We start from the raw sequence: 20,336 nt of genomic DNA, 5'->3' as shown, positions 1-20,336 counted from the left end.
TTTTAATAGTTGGATTTCTTTTGTGTATGAATTGGACAGGACAGTGGCTGAAGCCCTTGACAACTCACAAATTCTGTGGTTATTGTGATTCAATGAAAAATGGTATATAGGTGGAAAATGAAAATAAGAATAATGTAGTAACAAAGGGATACAGAAAATTGATAGAGTGGGTTGGTAAGTTAAACAAATAGGAGGTTCATATAATGAGAGGTAAAGTATTACTGTTAAATTGCTGAAGCTAAGGAAATGAAGTTGAATGAAGCTGTCAAGTTATTAAGAAATGATAATTGATAGTATGCCAGATACACAGGACTGAGATGAGAACAAGAGTAATTTTTTAACGTTGAAAATATAATAATAATATAGATATCATGAGCAGTTGTTCAGTGACATTCATGAACTATGGAATATTTGGATTTCTTCTGCAACTCAATAAGTCCTATCTTTGTTTTAAGTAGGTTGGTCTTCCTTCCAGAAGAGAAAGTCAAGGTACTCAAAGAATGAGTCTCTGCAGTTTGTCTCATTAGAGACATTGATCCTAAGAAATAGAATCAAAGCTTCAAAAGACTTGGGAAGGGGGAAAAGATTTGAGGTGGAGGAAATGAGATTAGATCCTTTCAAGGATATTAGAGAATAGAAGACTATTACTTTAAAGAATGGGGGAAAGAAAAGGGCAGTTGTTTGCTTAGATCCAGTGTTTCTAACTGAAGAGAAGAGAGTTGAAAGCTCTGAAAAAAAACTGCTTGTCCTTCAAAGAATAATACATTAAAATCTTAGACTATCAAGTGAGATCATCCAGACAGAGCCAAAGAGTAGCAATTTCCTACTCAAGGAATATTGAGGCAACTAGTTATCATTCTAACAATAGAAAACTGTATCATTTTCCAATCCATATGTCTAAGAGAAAATAAAATAAAACAAAAAAACCTCACAAAACTTAGCAAAATGGGTGACTCCTGCCTATCTTCAGTGCTGGGCACTAGCTGATTTCCTCACTGATGCCTACAGAAGGCAAGGGGTGCAAAATTGAAAAAAGTTTGAGAAAATTTGCCTCTTTCAAGTAGACCTAAGATGAGACTATATAACCCTTTTAAATCTAAAGTAGGCTGTAAAGTAAACTTCCTCCCTTTCTAACCCTGCAAAACCTATATTTTTGGAAGTCAATAAAGAACACCTGAGTAAAAGGCACCAAAAGGTGACAAAAATAAGCAATTGTCGAGCTTTTTGAACCCCAAGTTCACCAAAGAAGTCATTCAATGTGTTACTTTTGGAAAAAACCTTCCTTACAAGCTGCTAGGCCTTAATTCTTATAGAACAAATGTGCAACTAATTGCTCTTTATTCAAAGTTCCCTTTCATGGGTTAAATGATGCAAGATTGTCCCTATAGTAAGATGGATAGAGCACAGAAGGCTCCTTTTGTTAAATGAAAATGATTCATTTAAAAATACCCTAATTTAAGTAACATTCATAAACAGATGGCAACTATGCAAGAGAGTCAGCCTTGTAGTCTAGATCCTAGCACCCTGACTTCTCTACTGACCCTACGTACCTCTAACTTATAAGGACCTATCTTCTTATGGCAAGAACGCCAATATATTTAGGGTACTGATGACTCTAACCTCTAGAAATAGGTATGCTCATCTGGACTTTAGCAATCACTAATTAGGTAACATGGAAAATCCTAGGAAATGGAGGCCCTGACAAGTACTTCCAGTGGCCTAATCTTTGGCTCCATGACTGGCATATGAAAGAAGGCTGAGGTATGGGGCAAAGAAGCTATATATCTATATTAATTACCAGGTCAAGCTTTGAAAAGCATAGTATTGAACAATCAAAGACTCTCTTCTAGGGTTCAGGACAAATGGAGAAATATATACTTTTTATTGTATATACTTGCTTATTGGACATGTCAGCACCCTTCAGAAATGTATGCTAAAAAATCAAGTTGGAGTCAGTGCAACAATAGTAGAGATTGGAAAGTGGAGTCCATTGAAAATATGAATTTTAGAGTGATATTTTTGATGAGATTTATTAGGTGATATTTACCTTAGCATGGGATCATATGATCCCTTTAACTAAGGACAAGGCAAGCTATTCCTGTACATCTGGGCTCTTTGTGCCAGATAGAGTTCTATCTCATTCAAACGACCTTGCAAACTAATTCCAGTCAGCAAAATGGTACTCTCTTGGAGCAAGAGATTTTCTTCTATGTAATCAACAGTTGCATCATTATACACCTTAGTTCCCAGATCAGGTACTCATTCTCCTAGAAGACACACCTATAATGTCAATGATACATTAAGATAAAAAGAGATTAGCAGTATTTAGGATCCAGTCTTCAAAAAGACTTACCTGACAAGTATAAACTATTTTTTGGATGTAGTTCTCACTGACCTCTGATCTTTCCTTATTCCTTCTCTAGAGCAGTTGCCAAGGTTTTAAGGCCCTTATTCCTTCAGAAACTCTGTAACCCCTGGAGAAATTGCTCATTGCCCTCTGTTGTCAAGCTCCCCTTACTCTGAGATGACTTCAGATAACTCTTTCCAAGGAAAAGCTAGGGAAGTTTGGGGAGACACTTTGCTTTATAATACCATACAGGAGGAGAAATTTTGGCTAATATAACTATGATGGAAGTGTATTTATTTGGAAGAAAGGAAATTTTTTTAGCTGATGATGTAATTCTGAGTTTGTGAATGAGAGAAAAGAAAAGGATCTTATTTAGTACCCAGGGAAGAAGGGAGAAATTCCTCCACACTGTCTATAAAGGACAAAGATTTTAAATAAGTCTCCTGATATGACTTTCAGGCACCTGGGAGAGGTTAGGTGGGTGCATTATGGGATGATTATTGTCCTTTCTTGAAGAGGACCAACATTTTTCGGTCAGGGTACAGTGTGTATGATTATGATTGATCAAACCAATATAGGGGTGGCTAGGTGGCACAATGGATAGAGCACTGGCCCTGGAGTCAGGAGTATCTGAGTTCAAATTCAGCCTCAGATACTTAATAATGACCTATCTGGGTGGCCTTGGGCAAGCCCCATTGCCTTGCAAGAATCTAAAAAAAGAAAAAAAAAACAAAACCAATATGAACTCAGAAGGTTCTACCACAGGTTGAGCATAAATAGCCCATAGGAACATTTGGACTAGAGATTTTTCTAAATTTGCATTTCTCATATTTCTTTTGAACTATTGAAGTTTTGCTTTGTTCAGAGTATAGGATCTTCTTTGATGAGGGCATATCACATTGGACAGTCATCTGCCAGTGTCTCCCATGTCTCAAAAACAATTCTGAAGTTCTTCAGAGAGATTTTGAAAGTGTGTTTGCATCACTTCTGATCTTCATGTAAGTACTTGCCTTGTGTAAAGTCTTTTGCCATTCAAACATTGTGGTCAGACAACTGGTGTTGTATTCTCTGCAGCAGAATGTGTATGCTTGATAGTTCAGCTCAAGAAAGACCTCAGTGTTCAATAACTTATCTTGTCATGTGATCTTCAGATTCTTTCTTAGTCAATTCAAATGGAAGTGCTTCAATTTCTGGCATGGTGCTGATTCATTGTCCTGGTTTCACAGGCATGCAGCAAGGAGTTTAGTAGAGTAGTTCTGTACTTCTATCCTTCACTATATTAGGCAGCCTAATACCTCTTTTATCCCCCGCACTTCCCTTTGCAGCCTCCCAAACTCTGAGACAGCTCTGGCAACTTCAACATTTAAGGTGTACATTCCTGAAAAGTATACTGTCAAGGTAAGTGAACTTATCCACAGATTTCTCCATTTGCTATATTGGATGGTTCCATGATTGGATGGTGAAATACTGTCTGATGGAGAACATGCATATTCTAGGTGTTAACTGTTAAGCTAAAATTAGTATAAGCAGCAGAGAAATCTGTCTTCACTTTGCTGTGTCTTAGCTTCAGAGGCTGCATTAATTGTACAACTGACGTATGAACAAAAAGTGATACACCAAATCTTCCACTTTTATCTTGGCAAGGAACACTTTCAAGTTAAATAATTTATCAATGATGCAGCATCTGACCTTGATGCCATGTCATTTTTATCTTCATTGAAGGTTCTGACAGCACCGCTGAAAACATCACACTAAAATCACTAGAGCAAGCACATAGCCTGTTCCACTCCCTAGGTGAGCCAGAGGATACTGAGGAGGTTGCAATATAGTTTAGATTCCAAGACAGATTGAATGTGAGTGACTTCTTAGACATTTTACTAGAGATAAATATTTACCATACATATATAACTCTAACAAAAGATGATTTATTGTTTTGCTAGAAATCTCTACTGTGGTCCTGATGTCACTGATACTATTTCTCATTGGCTTATTATTACCACCTTGCATTAAAAGACCCACTGAATTACAAAGAAATTGTGTCATCATCTATCACAATTATCAGATTAGTAAGATCTGAGACTCTCTTTTTCCAAAATTAAGAGGAAACATCTAGGATTTCTGGCTTTTATTTCTTCCATTTCTATTGGTGACCCTTGTAGGGAGGGAGAAATGTAATTATTTTTCTGCTTTTCTCCTTGATATTGTTTATTGCAGAAGGATTCAGTCCAGTGAGAGGACTAAAGTACTGAAATGGTAGAAGGTCCTTTGGAATATCTTTACGATCTCGTCACTATAGGAGTGGTATGGAAGAGAACTAGGGTTCCCTTCTTTACTTGCAAAAGGAATTAGCTTGGGGCAGCTAGGTGGCGAAGTGGATATGGCCCTGGAGTCAGGAGTACCTCGGTTCAAATCCGGTCTCAGACACTTAATAATTGCCTAGCTGTGTGGCCTTGGGCAAGCCACTTAACCCTGTTTGCCTTGCAAAAACCTAAAAAAAATCAAACAAACGAAAAAAAAAGGAATTAGCTTTCCCTAAAAGACAACAAAGTGTCCTAAGGAAACTGATTGACCATTGTTTCTCTTGTTTTGTTTGGGGCATAAAAATCCCTACCTATGTGGAGACCCTTTGCTTAAAATTACTAACTAAAGAGCTCACAAGTCACTAAATCATGTGCCATGCTGATCAGATGCACTTAAATACAGAGATAATTATGATTTCATCTGAAGATTCTAAGTGCCATTTGTATATATGTTTGGCATATATTTATTCTGTTAGGGTAAATTAAACCTGACTTTGTTAATAATACAATAATTTTCGAGTCAGATGGACCCGAGTTCAAATTTGACCTCAGACCCTAGGTAATTATCATTACCTATCTATGTGATTTTGTGGAAGTCACTTAATCCCACTGCCTTGCCTAAAAAAAAAAGACAAAATGTAAAATACACTAGGGTGTACTTAAACTCTAATTTGATAAAATCATTTAAGAGTTTAATTCTTAGCTAGTCCCATTTTTATGTTACTTCTTCTAGGCACAGTCCTTTCTGGTTATCTTGAAAATATTCCTCTAAAGGTCTGAGAATTCCAATGATAAAGAGATCAAAATGAGGTAGCAAAAATGACCAGCTAGAAGAATCAGTTTTAGTCTTACTTTTCTCTCATTCTAACAAAATAACCACAAATAGCAAATCAGAAGTATTCCATATGTTATGCAGATATTACAATTCATTTAACTACTGCTGCCCCAATTGCCACAGAAATTAAATCTAGCTCTATCTTGTAAACATCTTTTTAAAGGGTACAGGAAAACAATGAAATTTTCTTTCTTGTATTATAAGACAGGTTACTGTCTAAGTAAGATAGTTTACTTATTTATTTGATCTTTCATAAATAATATGTTGTGGATAAAGGGCTTGCCTTAGAATGAGAAATGGCTTACCTCTGACACACACTAGTTATGTAACCCTGGAAAAATCATGTAATTTTCAATGCCTTAAGCAAACACTATAGGACTCTAAGTGACATAGGAGATGCTGATCTGCACTGATTGAAGGAATTTTGGAACCTCTATATAGAATTCTCTATATATATAGAACCAATAAAATCAGAAACAAAGTCAAGAAGAAGTAAGGAAGACTGCATCCCATTATTTTGACTGGACCTTCAGTGACAAATTTATGGAAAGGCATGGATGAAAGTCAGAGTATGAGCAATCATGAATGGATAGTAATCTTCATATCTGAAAAGAATTCCCAGAGATGATAATCACACATCCATTTGAGTATTCATTTTTTCACCATGCTTGTTTTCTCACTTGTATTTATAAGATATACCTATAAACATACATACATATATATATATATACAAGAATATATATTTATATATAAAACACCAGTGTATAAGCATCTAGAAAGTTCTATTCTGATGCCTTATCCTGCCATGAATATGATTCTAAGTTCTTAAAGGCTCTGCCAGCCTAGTATAAACCACAGATACTACCAAATTAGAAAAAAATTTCAAAGCACTAACTAGAAAAAATTTGAATATAGTCAGTGATGGACAGGATATTTTTTGCTCAAAGGCTAGTAGATAAATGGAGAGTCTGGATACCAGGTCAGTTTTGGGGTAATAATTTTTATTTAACCATAGCCATTAAGGTATAGACAGTTCAAAATCTAAATTGATGGAAGTAGTCTGTAATATGAAATTATTAATCCATAAAGTATGTGTGTAGATATGTATATTTGTTTATGTGTCTATTATCTATGTATCTTTAAATCACTCTCTAGTAATGATTAGGTTGTATTTTTTATTTCTTTATTGTTTTTTTCTGTTTTCTTATGTTTTAAGGCGAGGACAACTTTGATTTGGTTTATAATTCACTTAAAAATAAATTTGTATTCATTTAGTAGTTCATCAGATTTAATGTTTTTTTCTCCACTGTGTTTGCTGATTCAATGTGAGTTCCTTGTAGCCTAACTAATCAGTATTCTGCTTTGTTAAAAAAAAAAAAAGCTCATAAAATGTGCTAAAATGACAAACAAATCCTACATTGAATAGATCACAGAGAAGCACCAGTTGACTGGTTTTTAACTTGCCTCTCAAATACCTAATTATACATTAAAAATAGATTGAAAGATAGAAAAAAAAATATGAATGAGTGTTCTTACCAGCCTTAATGTGGACATCCTGGCTTCTGATTTTCCCTGAAGGATTTTCAGCTGTGCAATAGTAAGTGTTATCATGGATTAAGGTACTAAAGCTTGAAGGGGGGAAGGGGAAAATTTGGAGAGTGCCATTGAGGTGGACGTGGCGGATCCCTGGAACATCGTAGATCTCCTCGCCCGTTGCTAGGTACCATCTGAGTGTCACAGGTGGAATCCCTGCTGCAGGACAGGGAACCAGTGTCCCTGTGGTGCTTGCAAACACTACCTCTTGCAAAGATGCATTGACAAAATATAGACTGGAGTGTAGATCTTCACTGACAACTGCAAAGGGAAAAAAAAGGAACAGTAAAACATATATCCTTGGACCTTTAACTAAGGACAATTTTGATATGCAGCAGTGAAAACCTTGTGGAACCTATGTCCCTGACATTTTCCATGTCTCCTTTTCTTCACTCCCATAGCCCTACTTGGACCTCTTCTAAGTTGGAATGTTACAACAGTTTCCAGATTGTTCTATTTGAAATATTTCTCCTCTCCAATCTATCCTTCCCACAATTTTGAAAATAATCTTCCCATGACACAGTCTGATCAAGTTATTCAATCACTTAAAAAAACATTGTCAGTTAACTCTCTGATGCTTAGAGGATAAAATAAACAAATCTGTCTCCAAACTAATTCTTCCATACTTCCTATCATCCTCCAAAATAAAGCAACAACAAACTCCTTCCCCAACTTTTTTAATTACTAATTTCCCAAAACTGGTATTTTATCTTGTCTCTGTCTTCATTAGAATATCCCTCAGACCTAGACTGTACTATCTCTTCACCTGAACATATGACAGCAGTTAGTTTCTTTTAAGTCTCACTTAATTTTAAACTTTCTATATGATTTTTTTCCTAATTCACTTCAATGTATGTCTACCTTATCAGATTACTTTGAATTTGTTTATTCTGTATCCTCTCTAGTAGAATTCAAACTCTTTGAGAACAAAGCCTTTTTCTTTATCCCTTGCTTAAGCTAGGTACTTAATAAATATTTGTTGAATTGAATTGAAACTTATTTTAATAAAACATAAAAATGTTAAAATGAAATGGTTCCAAAAATAATAATTTTAAAAATCAAGGACAGAAATGAGTACTAGAAAATTAGAAGTTATCATTACTTTGTCTTTTGAGTTCATCTACCATAGTTGGTTTTTAGACTTTTTATGAAAATTGTGATATAATATATTCAAAGGTCAGAGAAAGATTTTAGAAGTCAAACAAAAATAGAGACATTTAAGGAATTATGGAAAAATGAAACCATTGAAAAATATAAAACATATACAAGTAAACCAGACTTTTGTATCAGATATTTAAAAAACCTCATTGGTTTTATGTAAATTATACAAAGTAAATCAATAATTATTGCCACCACTTGAAAGGAAAAGCTACACGCAATCACACATAGAACAGATATACTAATTATGAATGAATTTTTCATTTGTAATTCTTTTTAGGTAGTGATTAGAAAAGGAGTCCATTTATTCCTCAGAGTCCCACTTTAGCAAGTATTATGGTAAAATTTAAGATTCTCTCTTCTGACAGAAGCTAGAGTTAACTACTCAAGTATCTACTTTTACCCAAAGGAGAGTTTTCTGTAAAGGGGCTTCAGCATCAGGTTATAAATTACTATGAAATATAGTTAAAGAAATGTTCACAAAGAACTTTTACCATACTGCTCACCTCTGAGGGAAGGAGGTAGGAAGGAAAGGTGGTAGAATAATGTGTTACTTATAAATATGCATGTTGATGAATGTTGAAAAACTTTCATAATATGTAATTGAAAACAAAAAGAAATATAGTTAAAGCCTTGGTATTTATACTAATATGCCCATAACAAAAGGCTGCTTCTTTATGTGGACAGTGCCCATCACATTTTATCATTTGCCTAATAGCAACATTTTTTAACGCTGGACACAAAAACATAATTCTTTATTTTCCCCAAGTATTTGTCAATGAGTTTGTTTAATAACACCTCCCAGGTACAAAGAAACAGGTAGATTAGAAAGAAACTGCACAGCCTAGCTTCTATGCAAACTACTCCAAAAATTATTTAAGAATGCTAACATGAGTTGTGAATGCAAATTCAAAGGGGAAACCACAAATGGTCATTTTTCTCATCCAAGGTGATAAGTTTGACCTTGAGGCAAAGGACCATAGTAATAACTTTGGAAGTGTGGAAAATAAATGGGCCGGTAAACAGACATACTACCTTCACCTCTGTTGCTGAGGGACATATGGAAATAAACACAGCCTTAGACCCAAGTCAATATTGAAGGATTTCCTAGAGGTAATAGGAATCCATACGAATACCAAGAATTGAGCAGACCACTACTAGGCCCAGCCTAGTAACTCAGAAAAAACACCCATAACTCTGAACTAGGTATCAGGGCAGGGACATTCAAAGTTGATCATAAATTCAGCCTTAGACCCAGATTAACACTAAGGTTTTCCAAAAGAGGCAAGTACTATATACTCAGTAGCTAGAGCTCTAAACTGCATCTGTAATACAGGAATCTCAAAGTTTTATCCCAGAAAAGTGGTTCAATATCTGGACAGCCCTATATACTCAGGAAAACAACATAGGTAATTCTCCCAGAAAATTTAGATCACTGACTCAGACTACCAAAAGTTCCCATATAAATTAGCAAAAGGGTTGCCAACAGCTGGTTGCTGGAATGACTACTCAAACAGAAACAGATAAAGAGCTTTTATGAGATCAAGGATACACCAGATATAAATCCAACAGAAGAGACAAACTCTAAAATGCCTACATGCAAAGTTTTAAATAAAAACAAATCTTGCACAAAGATGCTTTACAAATATTAGAAGAAAAAATGGAATTTTTAAGGGAATAGTAAAGGAAAGCAGAATATGTGAACAACTAGAGTAAGGGAGAAGGGAGAATTAAAGGAAAGAAAAAAATATTGTTATAAAGGAAATGAGAGCTAGAAAAGAATTGGAAAAAATTAAAGTTATGGTGGAGAGACTGAGGAAGATATTAGTAGCTTGGAAAAATCAGAATTATCTTCTTGAAAATTAAAATGCACCAAATGGAAGTTAATGATGCTATTGGACAATAAGAAATAATAAAACTAAGTGAAAAGATTGAAATAATAGCAAAAGGTATCAGATATCTTCATCAAAAACAACTCCGGGGTGGCTAGGTGGCACAGTGGATAGAGTACGGGGTCTGAAGTCAGGAGTACCTGAGTTCAAATCTGGAATCAGACACTTAATAATTACCTAGCTGTGTGGCCTTGGGCAAGCCACTTAACCCCATTGTCTTGCAAAAACAAACAAACAAACAAAAACAAACCCAACTCTGCAGGAAAACAAATAAGGAGATATAATTAAGAATTATTAGACTACCTGAAATACATGGCTAAAAAAAGGACATGAATATCCTTTTTCAAGAAACTATAAAAGAAAACTGATCATTGAAGAAGGAAGTGAATGTTTCATGAAATAGAGAAGACTGAAGGTTAGAAGTTTTGAAAGGCAATTCCATTAATGAAGATAAATATTAAAAAGATAATGTAAATAAGCAATCAGTAAGACTTTATAAAGATGAAATGTTTATATTCTAATGTAGCTAAACATATCTAAAGTATATTCTAAGAACTGTAAAATCTGCGAAAGTCATAACAGGAGCTAAATAAAAAGGTGGACCTAGAAATTATTTTTGTTTTGTTTTAATGATTTTAAAAGAAGAAATAAAAATAATGGAGGATAGAAGAGAAGGGTAGGAAAAAAAGGAGATTGATTTCATATAATTAGGTGGGGTTGTGAGTAGAAATCTACAAAAATGAGAAGGAAGTGGGGGGAAAGTCAACCATTATTCAAAAAGACAGATCATTTATAACAGATGAACTAACTAACATAATAAACTAGATAGGCAGAAAGAGAGAATTTTGGAGGAAACTTTCTTCTTCATCTTCCCCCCTGGAAGATGTTTCTTAGTTTGGAAAAAAAGTTAAAAATAACTCAATTGTATCTCTACTTTAAAGATTTTAAAAATTTCTTCAACTTTTTATTCCTACATATGTAATACATTACCATAAAAGACAGGGTACACTGAATCAAAATACAAAATATTCCTGGGTTCAAATTCCATTATTGAATTTTAATTGATTTTAACAATCTTTTAAAACTTCATAATAACTTCATGAGGTAGACCTGACAGATTCAATTAAATTAAATACAATAAATTTAAAATCAACATCCATGATATTTTAGGTCAGATTATACAAAAATGAACTGTTACTAATTGGTACAAACTATGCATGGTTAGAAAGCATGAGCATTTTCTGAAAACACCCTTTGTTTTTTATCAATAGTAAAACTCAAAAATTGATGGCCTAACTATTAAAAAAAGAAGGAAAAAAATAAAATTCTAAGTTCAGCAGAACTTTTGGGGTATTGAAACATGGAATATCAAATAAATTCTGAGATTGAAAAATCTCATTTCTGTGATTAATCAAGACTTCATCAACATTAAATTTAGGATGACAACAATATTTTAACTTGGCAAAATTACCAATATTAGTTCATAATAAGTATAGAAGCAATAATCACAAAAATTAAACTCTACTCAACATGATATATATATATATATATATATATGTATACATATATATATATGTATATATATATCAAGAGAGGAAGACAATAGCATACTTAAATAGAAGACAGAAGAATATCTAAACACACCTAAAGGAAGAGGGAAAGAGACTTTAAGGATAGAATAAAAAAAATAGAATGTGAGATTCAAAGTCAAAGGACAAAATTTTGACTTCTGCCTCTTTCATTAACTAGCTCTATGGTCCATAGAAACTCATTTAATCTCACTAGAACTCACCTAAGAATGGGATAAAAATGCCTTCCTTGTCTGCCAAATGAGATTTTTATGAGGGTAAAAGGAGATAATCAATGTAAGACTGCTTTGTAAATTTCAAGTCACTCTACAAATACGAAAATTTATAATTATTAATCACTATAATGTGAATTGTAATGGGGAAACTGCCAGGTTGGTAGGACAAACCCTTTAAATAATCATGTACAATTTGTATCACAGAATTTAGAGCTGCAAAGGTCCTGAGACATTATCCAGTTTTTTAGAAATTTCATTTTAGAAATGAGGAAACTGATAGCCAGAAGGGTCAAATTGCTTAACTAAGATGGTACTACTTATAAGTAAGGAATATGGTACAATGGGGGAAGTATTGGATTTAGAAATTTGGACTTTGAGTTATTTAAAATACAAAGTTAATTAATTTATATTTCAGTTTTCATACCTGTCAAAATGTAAACTAGATCCCTAAGATCTTATACATCTCTAAATCCTATTTGAACTTCCAGGAATATTTCTTCATCTATAACATGGGGATATGAATATTTTTTACAACTTGTCTGTCAAGGTTCTTCTAAGTCCTATTCTATAATTTTAATGATATAAATTACTGAAATCAACTTCTACCAACATTACCTTAGAAAGTTGCTTGGGGTACCAAGTGGTTGAGTGAGTTCTTCAATTATGTAGTCAGTGAATTAGAGGCAGGTTTTAATTCAGGTCTTCTTGACTGAATATAGTGCCCTGTCCACTATACTATGTCTCTCGGTCAACCAAGAGACAGACACTGTCCTAAGAGTTGTCCTAAGTTCATCATATAGATAGGTTATAATCATTATTAGGTAGCAGAGCTGATATTTAAACCCATATTTTCTGATTCCTTTATACTTGATATATTATATCAAATACTTTATACTTGATATATTATATCAAATAAAAAAGAGACAAGGGTCCCAATTTTTTATAACTGTTTCCTCAAAGCCTAAAGTTTTATGATAAACTTAAGAAAGAGAAATAAAAATATAAACTAAGCAGAGATGCAAAAAAGTACCAGGTACTTCAATTGCTACAAAATGCCAAATTATAAATAAACAATGATACTAATGATTCTGATGGTTTGAAGAAGCAGAAGAATTAAGGCTATTACTGAAGTAATATTAGAATAAGTATTAGATATTTTAATTAGGCAGGACAAGATAGAAAAATTTCCATTTGAGTTGAGAATTGGGTATTTGAAACCAGGAAATTAGTTACTAGGGAATGAGTTGGCTATGACATAATATGCCTGGAAGTTCAAATAATTCAGTTCAATGGGCATTTTTATGTCTACAAAAGGAAGCTAATTCTATTCACAAAGAATTTTACAAAAGTTTGGGTAGCATTATAGTCACTGTAATTGTGAATCTTATAGTTAGAAAGGGGGATGATGCACATGAAAGTGTGTTATTTAATACTATATAACTATAATATTCAATAATACAAGGTAAATGCATGAAAGCCACTAAAAAGTAGGCAGTGAACTAGATGATCCCTTCCATAAATACACCCTATTCATTAACTTAATGTTTTCTTATCATTGATTCTTTCTTTATGGTTGACTCAATTATTATTTTATCCTGAAGCTACCTATGCAAAATTATTAGGACCATGGAGAGAGGATCATACTCTGCACAACCCTTTGCACAACTAACAGACAACACAGCTATTTTAAAGTACTTATTTCACAGATATATTGTAATTAAGAAGTGTTTTGTAGACCTTGATGTCTTGTAAAACAATGAGGCTAATTTCACAAACTACACAGGAAAATTAGGCTCATCATTCACTTCTAAATGCCTTACACTCTGGATTTTGACCTGATCACTCAAATCTATCTTCTGTCCAAAGATACTGATAATGTGTTTAAATATTTGATTTTTTATTAATAGCTTTTCTTTTTAAAGCCTAATTTTCCAAATTTATCCCTCCCCTATTCTTTAAGCTGTTAGCCATCACTTGAGGTAAAGAACAAAAAAGAAAGAAGTGGGAGAACAATTTGGTAAAACTGAACTTGACAATATATGTGCTTTCTATGTCCAAGTTCTACCTGCTCTGCAAAGGAAGAGAGGTAAGATCTTATGCATCTCTAAGTTCTATTTGAACTTCCAAGAATATTTATTCATCTGTAAAATGGGGATGTTAATAATTGAAAGAGATAAATATGGTCAAGTACTGTTTTTCAAAGTTTCTTTTTTGTTATTCTTTTTTCCATTTCCATTCTTATTGGGACACTTATCCACATTTGGTGTCCATCTAGCACTCAACTCTCACCTACGGCTCCAAGAAGTTGTAGCATGTGCAGGGGTCACAACAGAATGCTGTCTCATTAAACCAAGTTAAGGGTAACTGACAGACTTCAAACCTGTCAATGAGTTGGTGTGGAGGAGGTATCTACCCCTAAGCATGTAGAGACTTTCCCTAGTGAAAGGGGAGAATGAGAACAGTCTGTTCAAATAGCCATGAAGGCAGCTAAATCAGGCACTTGGAATATTTAAGAGTGGTAAGACATCTAAGACACCTAAGGTCATCCACTGCATCCTAGACTAGTCACCTTGACTTTTACTTTGCTATTGAACTTTAATGGAAGAAAGAGGGACAATTTTGCAACTCAACTCTCTCACTTAACCCAATTAACATGCAAGTCAAGATGTCACTCTATGTTGCTATTGGTCCTCTTCCAAATTGAAGGATAAAAAATACCAACATTCCTAAAGTCATGGTGTACAAGTTTACTTCAGCTGATATCTGCTCATAAGACTTCCCAAGATTCTTTGAATTATGTAACTCTGCAGAGGTATCTCTGTGAATCAGAGTAAGTGAGGTATTAAAACACTGATTCCCAGGTTTCTTCTTATTTTTAAAGGGAGTGAAAAAAGGATATCCAAGTATAGATGCTCAGATGACATTTTTATGTTTGCCATATAGATACTGGCATCAAGGACAAAGCAAAGGCATGTATCTCTTGTCTATGAGGTTGTCCAGGAAGATTCTTTGCCTTGGGAACTAATATTCAGCATTGGGCTGATTGCAATAAAGGATCAGGCAGATAAAAGATACAAGGCTAAGTGGAAGTAGTAATGACATATTTGGATATGATATGTAGAAATTGTTCAAAACTGTCCACAATTTTCCCTATCCTCCTTCTCCTAGGGCCTAATGTCATGGAGGAGAGAATGTACTGGGGGCACACTTTCTAAAAATTATCTCTTATGTCTCTCTTTCCCTTAATTCTAATTCCACATATCAATTCTAATTCCCTTAATTCTAATTCCTCATACCAAAAATAACTAACACCAATCTGTAAACATGGTTATCAAAATGTATGTACGTATGTACAATGTATGAACACAATGCTAATCTGACTGTTCACTACTGAGGAAGGGCTAGGAAGGGAGGGTGAAAGAAAATTTTGTAACTTGAAAATATGCATGTACAAATGGATGAAAATAAATAAATTTTTAAAATATATTGGGGGGGAAACAAAAAGTTGTAATTTTTTCTGCTATGTCTTTGAGGTAAGTATCCATGTTTTAAAAAATTACCTGATACTGAATGTTTAAATACAACAGGAGTATTAGTCACAGGTTCCCTAAAATTGGAGGAAACACATCTATTAAGGGGTTGACCCTAGAACCTTGAGGGGCGATGAAGGAGTCTGAACCTGGGAAAAAGCACAAGAGAATGCATGTTTCAAAAAGAAACAACGGCCCAAAACACTAGACAGATATGGAAGAGGAAGAGCTATTGAGACCACCAGCAAAGAAAATAGCAGACAGAAGGAAGCAAGGATGTCAGGACATATTATTGTAATCTCCATAGAAATTTCTGAGGGAAATTTATTCACTGCGAGTTTACATAATTCACAAATTGTGAAACTATAGCTTTATGCCCTGATGTAAATTATGACTGCCTTTGTGTAATGCAAAACACTCACATTCATAGTTCATCTAGTTGAGAAATATGAGCCCCCAAAGTATAGAGGGTTTACTAAGTGTTCCTGGAACCTTATAGGCATCAGAATAGAGCCTCTGGCACAAAGATTATAGCAAGAAATTGTACAATAATCTTAACTTTGAGTATTATTTTGATGAATAATTTTTTGGTAGTTGGTTTTCAAGGAATAACCCTACTACTGTCCTTTCCTCTCCCTTTCTATTCCCTTCTACCATGAGACCTAGTTTTTGTGAGTCTTAAAGATAAAATGCCAGGAATATAATCCCTCGGTTATATTTGTAGTCTTGACTGGAGTTTAAAATTTGTATCCTGAGCTCATTTGAAAAGCATACTGAACTCAAAGTAGCATAAAACTGGGCTATCAAAATGTGAATTTATTCATATGGTACCTTAACATATAAAAAATAATCTCCAAATAAATTATCCTGTATGATTAAGCACAATCTATGAAATATTTCTCATGAGGAGGTGAACTTATTACATCACAAAATGGTGATTTCTAACTAGTTTTTTGTATTCAAACATCAAGATGTGAAATCCTGAACATTAAGATGCAACAGTTTAAATAAGTATTAAAAATGACTTGTGAATTTTAGAATTGTCTTTACATTTTAAAGTAGTAACACTTAATTTTAATTATAAATTATAAACTGTAATGATAAATATAGAGTACATGGCTTTATTGAAAAAATACTAATAGCTATGATTTGGAAGTGTACATATTTTGACAAAGTGCATGTCACTTGCAAGATTGGCATCCTTTCTTCTTCAAGTAATTGCAAAAAAAAGTATTTTCCATCCTTGTTCCTCTATTTTTTTAATAATAGGAACTTTTTATATCTAGGCCATATGTCTGTTCTGATCTTATTATGGAATTCAGTATGGGATCTTGTTCTAAATCTAATTTTTGGCTCTTCTCCAGTTTCCCTAGCAGGTTTTATGGAATAGCAAGTCCTTACCCCAGTATTGTATGCTGTTTTTGATAGTCACTTTTTTCAGTTATGTTTGATTTTCCATGACCCCATTTGAGATTTTCTTGGCAGAGATATTGGATTGCTTTGCCATTTCTTTTTCCAGCTTATTTTATAAGTGAGAAATTGAGGCAATCAAGAGGTAACTTGTCCAAATTCACACAGATAGTCATTCTTTGAGGTTAGATTTGAACTCATGAAGAGGACTCTTTCTGATTCTAAGCCCAATCTTCTATCCATTGTACCACCTGACGGCCCTATAGCATAATGTTTCACTAATTGAATTTTCTGTCCTATAGATATTACCAAATAATTTTGAGGATTATTACTTTGCATTCTAGATGGAGATCTAGTACTGTTAACCCCAGAACCCTTTCTTTCCCACTTTACTTTTGATTACCTCAACTGTGGTTTCTGATATTTTGTTCCTTTAAATGAATTATTTACTTTTTTTCCTAAGCAACAAAGCAGAGTAGGCAGATTTAGGAGAAAATTTATGTAGATAATTATAGAAAATATAAAATGTTGGGACTATATCTGTCAAAAACCACACATAATCTATATGAATAGAACTATGAAACATTCTTTACAAAAAAATACAAACCTACAAAAGTAGAAGGGTATTAGTTACTTGTGTTTAGGCAGTACAAGAAAATACATAATATATTTATTCAATGTCAAACCAATATTATTAGCAAAAGATTATTTTAGAGTGCTGGATAAATAATAAAATCCAACTGCAGGAAGAAAAGGCTAAGCTTATCAAAAAATAATGAAAAAAAGTGAGAAGAAAGAAGGTTTAGCAATACCAGATTTCAAGTTATACTACAATGCAGAAGCAAAGAAACATAGCAAAATAATGTCTGATAAATCTCTAAATCACAAATTGATGTTAGGAAGTCAATATTTAAATTAAATATAAATACATACATATATATATATAATATACTAAAAAAACTGGAAATCCATCTGGCAGAAATTAGGTTTAGAGTAATATTTCACACCATAATCCACAATAATTTCCCACAGGATACATGATCTGGTTATGAAGTAACATCATAAACAAATTAGAATAACAAGGGAAAAATTTCATTTCCCAACTCTGATTAAAGAAAAAGTTCATAGAGAACATTAGAAGATAAATTGATTTTTTTAATTGTATAAGGAAGTAAAATAACCTATTTCTCCCAAAAAATTATTGCAAAAAAAGACAGAGAAAGAGCAATAGATAAAATTTTGACTGTGAAAATTCATCTAGGTCAGAACATGAAGGAAGATGGAAGTAAAAGAAAAAATGAGGAGAAAATGGAATAAAGACAAGGGGAGAAAAGGGAAGTAACAACTTATATAATTTGGATGCACATGTAGAAGAAGACTATGCAGGTAGAAACACTGAACTAATGTGTAACAACCCAATCTAATATATATTTTCTCCATAAGATATATCACATATTTCTTATGCTTAGGAACATCAGGAAATGCTTTACAAATATGATTAGGGATCATTTTAAATAGTAAAACAATCAACAAAAATGCAAAAAAAAGTGGCACTAAATTAAACATAAAAAGCATACTTTTTTACAATATGAGAGCTGAAACAAGAAGATAGAACATCTTGTTTGATGTCAGCTTGGAATCAACCTCAAGCAACTCAAAATTTTCAGTGCTTTTCACTTGTCCGTGAAAGACTGAAAAAATCATGAGTACTGATTTTGGTGTCACAAATAAAGTTTAGTGAGCAGGCGAATTTGCAAATATAGAAATTGAATAAATGAAGATCAACTCTATATGTAAGTCCATTCCCAAAATCTATTGGCATGGAACTTTCTTATTAGTTGAGATCAATATCCCATACCTGTATGAGGGGTTAGGGAAAGTTGGTGAGAGCAGGAAAAAGAAGACCTCATCAGTTCTTGAGACTTTCTTTGAATCATTGAATCTCTTCATTCAGTAACTTTCAGATTTGAGAGAAAAGATGGAATATGTTAATGTCACTTGAGATTGCTGAAGGAATAGATTCTGGGAAGCTATGAAAGGAGTTGGCAATCTACATCCTGTTCCTATCCTCAGTTTGCTACACTTCAGATTTGGGGGAATTTCCCTTTGAATTATATCTGAAACTCCCTCTATTGATTGAGCAATTACCTCACTTTCGATAGCAGAGTTCCTTCATTCTGTATTGTCTAGTAGATATTCTCTTATGTATATTTTCTCTGATTTCTATCTTTCTATGGTCTTAGATAAAAGGGTTTGTCATTTCCCATGAAAGTTCATTGTGGAAATGGCATTTCTGGGAAAAATTAGTTGGTTTTTGTCCTTTGTTATTGAAGAAGATGAAATTGACATCAGTAGGGGCAGCTAGGTGATGTAGTGGATAAAGCACCAGCCTTGGAGTCAGGAGTACGTGGTTTCAAATCCAGTCTCAGACACATAATAATTACCTAGCTGTGTGGCCTTGGGCAAGCCACTTAACCCCATTTGCCTTGCAAAAAAAAAAAAAAACCTAAAAAAAAACCCCAAATTGACATCACTATGTTTGAAACAAATTACAGTGTGTCCTACTGTGGCTGATTAGACCAACACAAGCTCAGAATGTTCTACCACATATTGGACACAAATATTTCACATGAACACCTGGGGTGGGTACTCTAAACTTATGTATGTGATGTTTCCTTTGACCTGCTTCAGGTCTGCCTTCCTCATAGAGCGCAGCACCCTCACTGAAGAGGGTACACCATGATGGACAGTTCTGTGCCAATGTCTCCCATGCAGTACAATTAACTCTAAAGTTATTCAATGAGACCTTCAGGGTGTCTCGGTACTCCTTCTTCTGACCCCCTTGTGAGTGCTGCTCATTACATAAAATAGTTGTTTTGTTTTGTTTTGTTTTTTGGCAAGCATGCATCTGGCATTCTAACATGCCCAGCCCATTATAGTTGCACTCTCTGAAGTAATGCTGGAATGCTAGGCCATTTAGTCTGAGAAAGGACCTTAGTGTCTGGTATCGTTCTCCTGCCAGCTGATCTTCAGAATCTTCCTAAGACAATTTAAATTATAGCAATGAGATCTTCATTTTGATAGGCTCTGAAAGAAAGTCTCCCAAATACTGAGTTAGCTGTGGCAATGCTTGTTTCAACCTCAGTGATTGAAAAGGAAGTCAAGTCTTGAATCTCTTCTTTTCTACGAGAAAATCAAATATTGACGTTACATTTTAATATGTTCTATAATTGATTCCATTCTTTAACTGCATAAGCCATGTTCTTTCATCTCTGATTTAAGTTCAGAAGTTCATGAATTTAGAAGTTCAGTTTTCCTATAAATCAAATTAATTGAAAGAAAATTCCTGTACCTTCCAGAGAAAGAAAAACAAAACAAAACAAAAAACCCTTAAGAATCTGATGAACACATTATAAAAATTAAATCTTATGTATCTCTTTCCCTTAATCATGATTCCTCATACTGAA

General features: G+C 33.8%; 1 protein-coding gene across 1 annotated transcript in view; it reads right to left on the bottom strand.

Annotated features, from left to right (window-relative positions):
• DSCAM (DS cell adhesion molecule) overlaps positions 1–19,065 on the bottom strand; it is a 712,116-nt gene extending 693,051 nt beyond the window's left edge. The window contains exons 1-2 of the mRNA XM_074213849.1: positions 18,728–19,065; positions 7,019–7,336 (exon numbers count right to left, since the gene is read on the bottom strand). Of these exons, the coding sequence (XP_074069950.1) occupies positions 7,019–7,336; positions 18,728–18,806 (397 nt within the window). The 5' untranslated portion in view covers positions 18,807–19,065. The remainder of the gene's footprint in view (positions 1–7,018; positions 7,337–18,727) is intronic.
• Positions 19,066–20,336: the final 1,271 nt, after the last annotated feature.

The sequence above is a fragment of the Macrotis lagotis genome, chromosome 1 (assembly GCF_037893015.1).
Source record: "Macrotis lagotis isolate mMagLag1 chromosome 1, bilby.v1.9.chrom.fasta, whole genome shotgun sequence".
In the NCBI taxonomy this organism is placed as follows: Eukaryota; Metazoa; Chordata; class Mammalia; order Peramelemorphia; family Peramelidae; genus Macrotis; species Macrotis lagotis.
The sequence above is the reverse complement of the archived record's forward strand: the minus strand, read 5'-3'. Positions and strand labels throughout refer to the sequence as shown.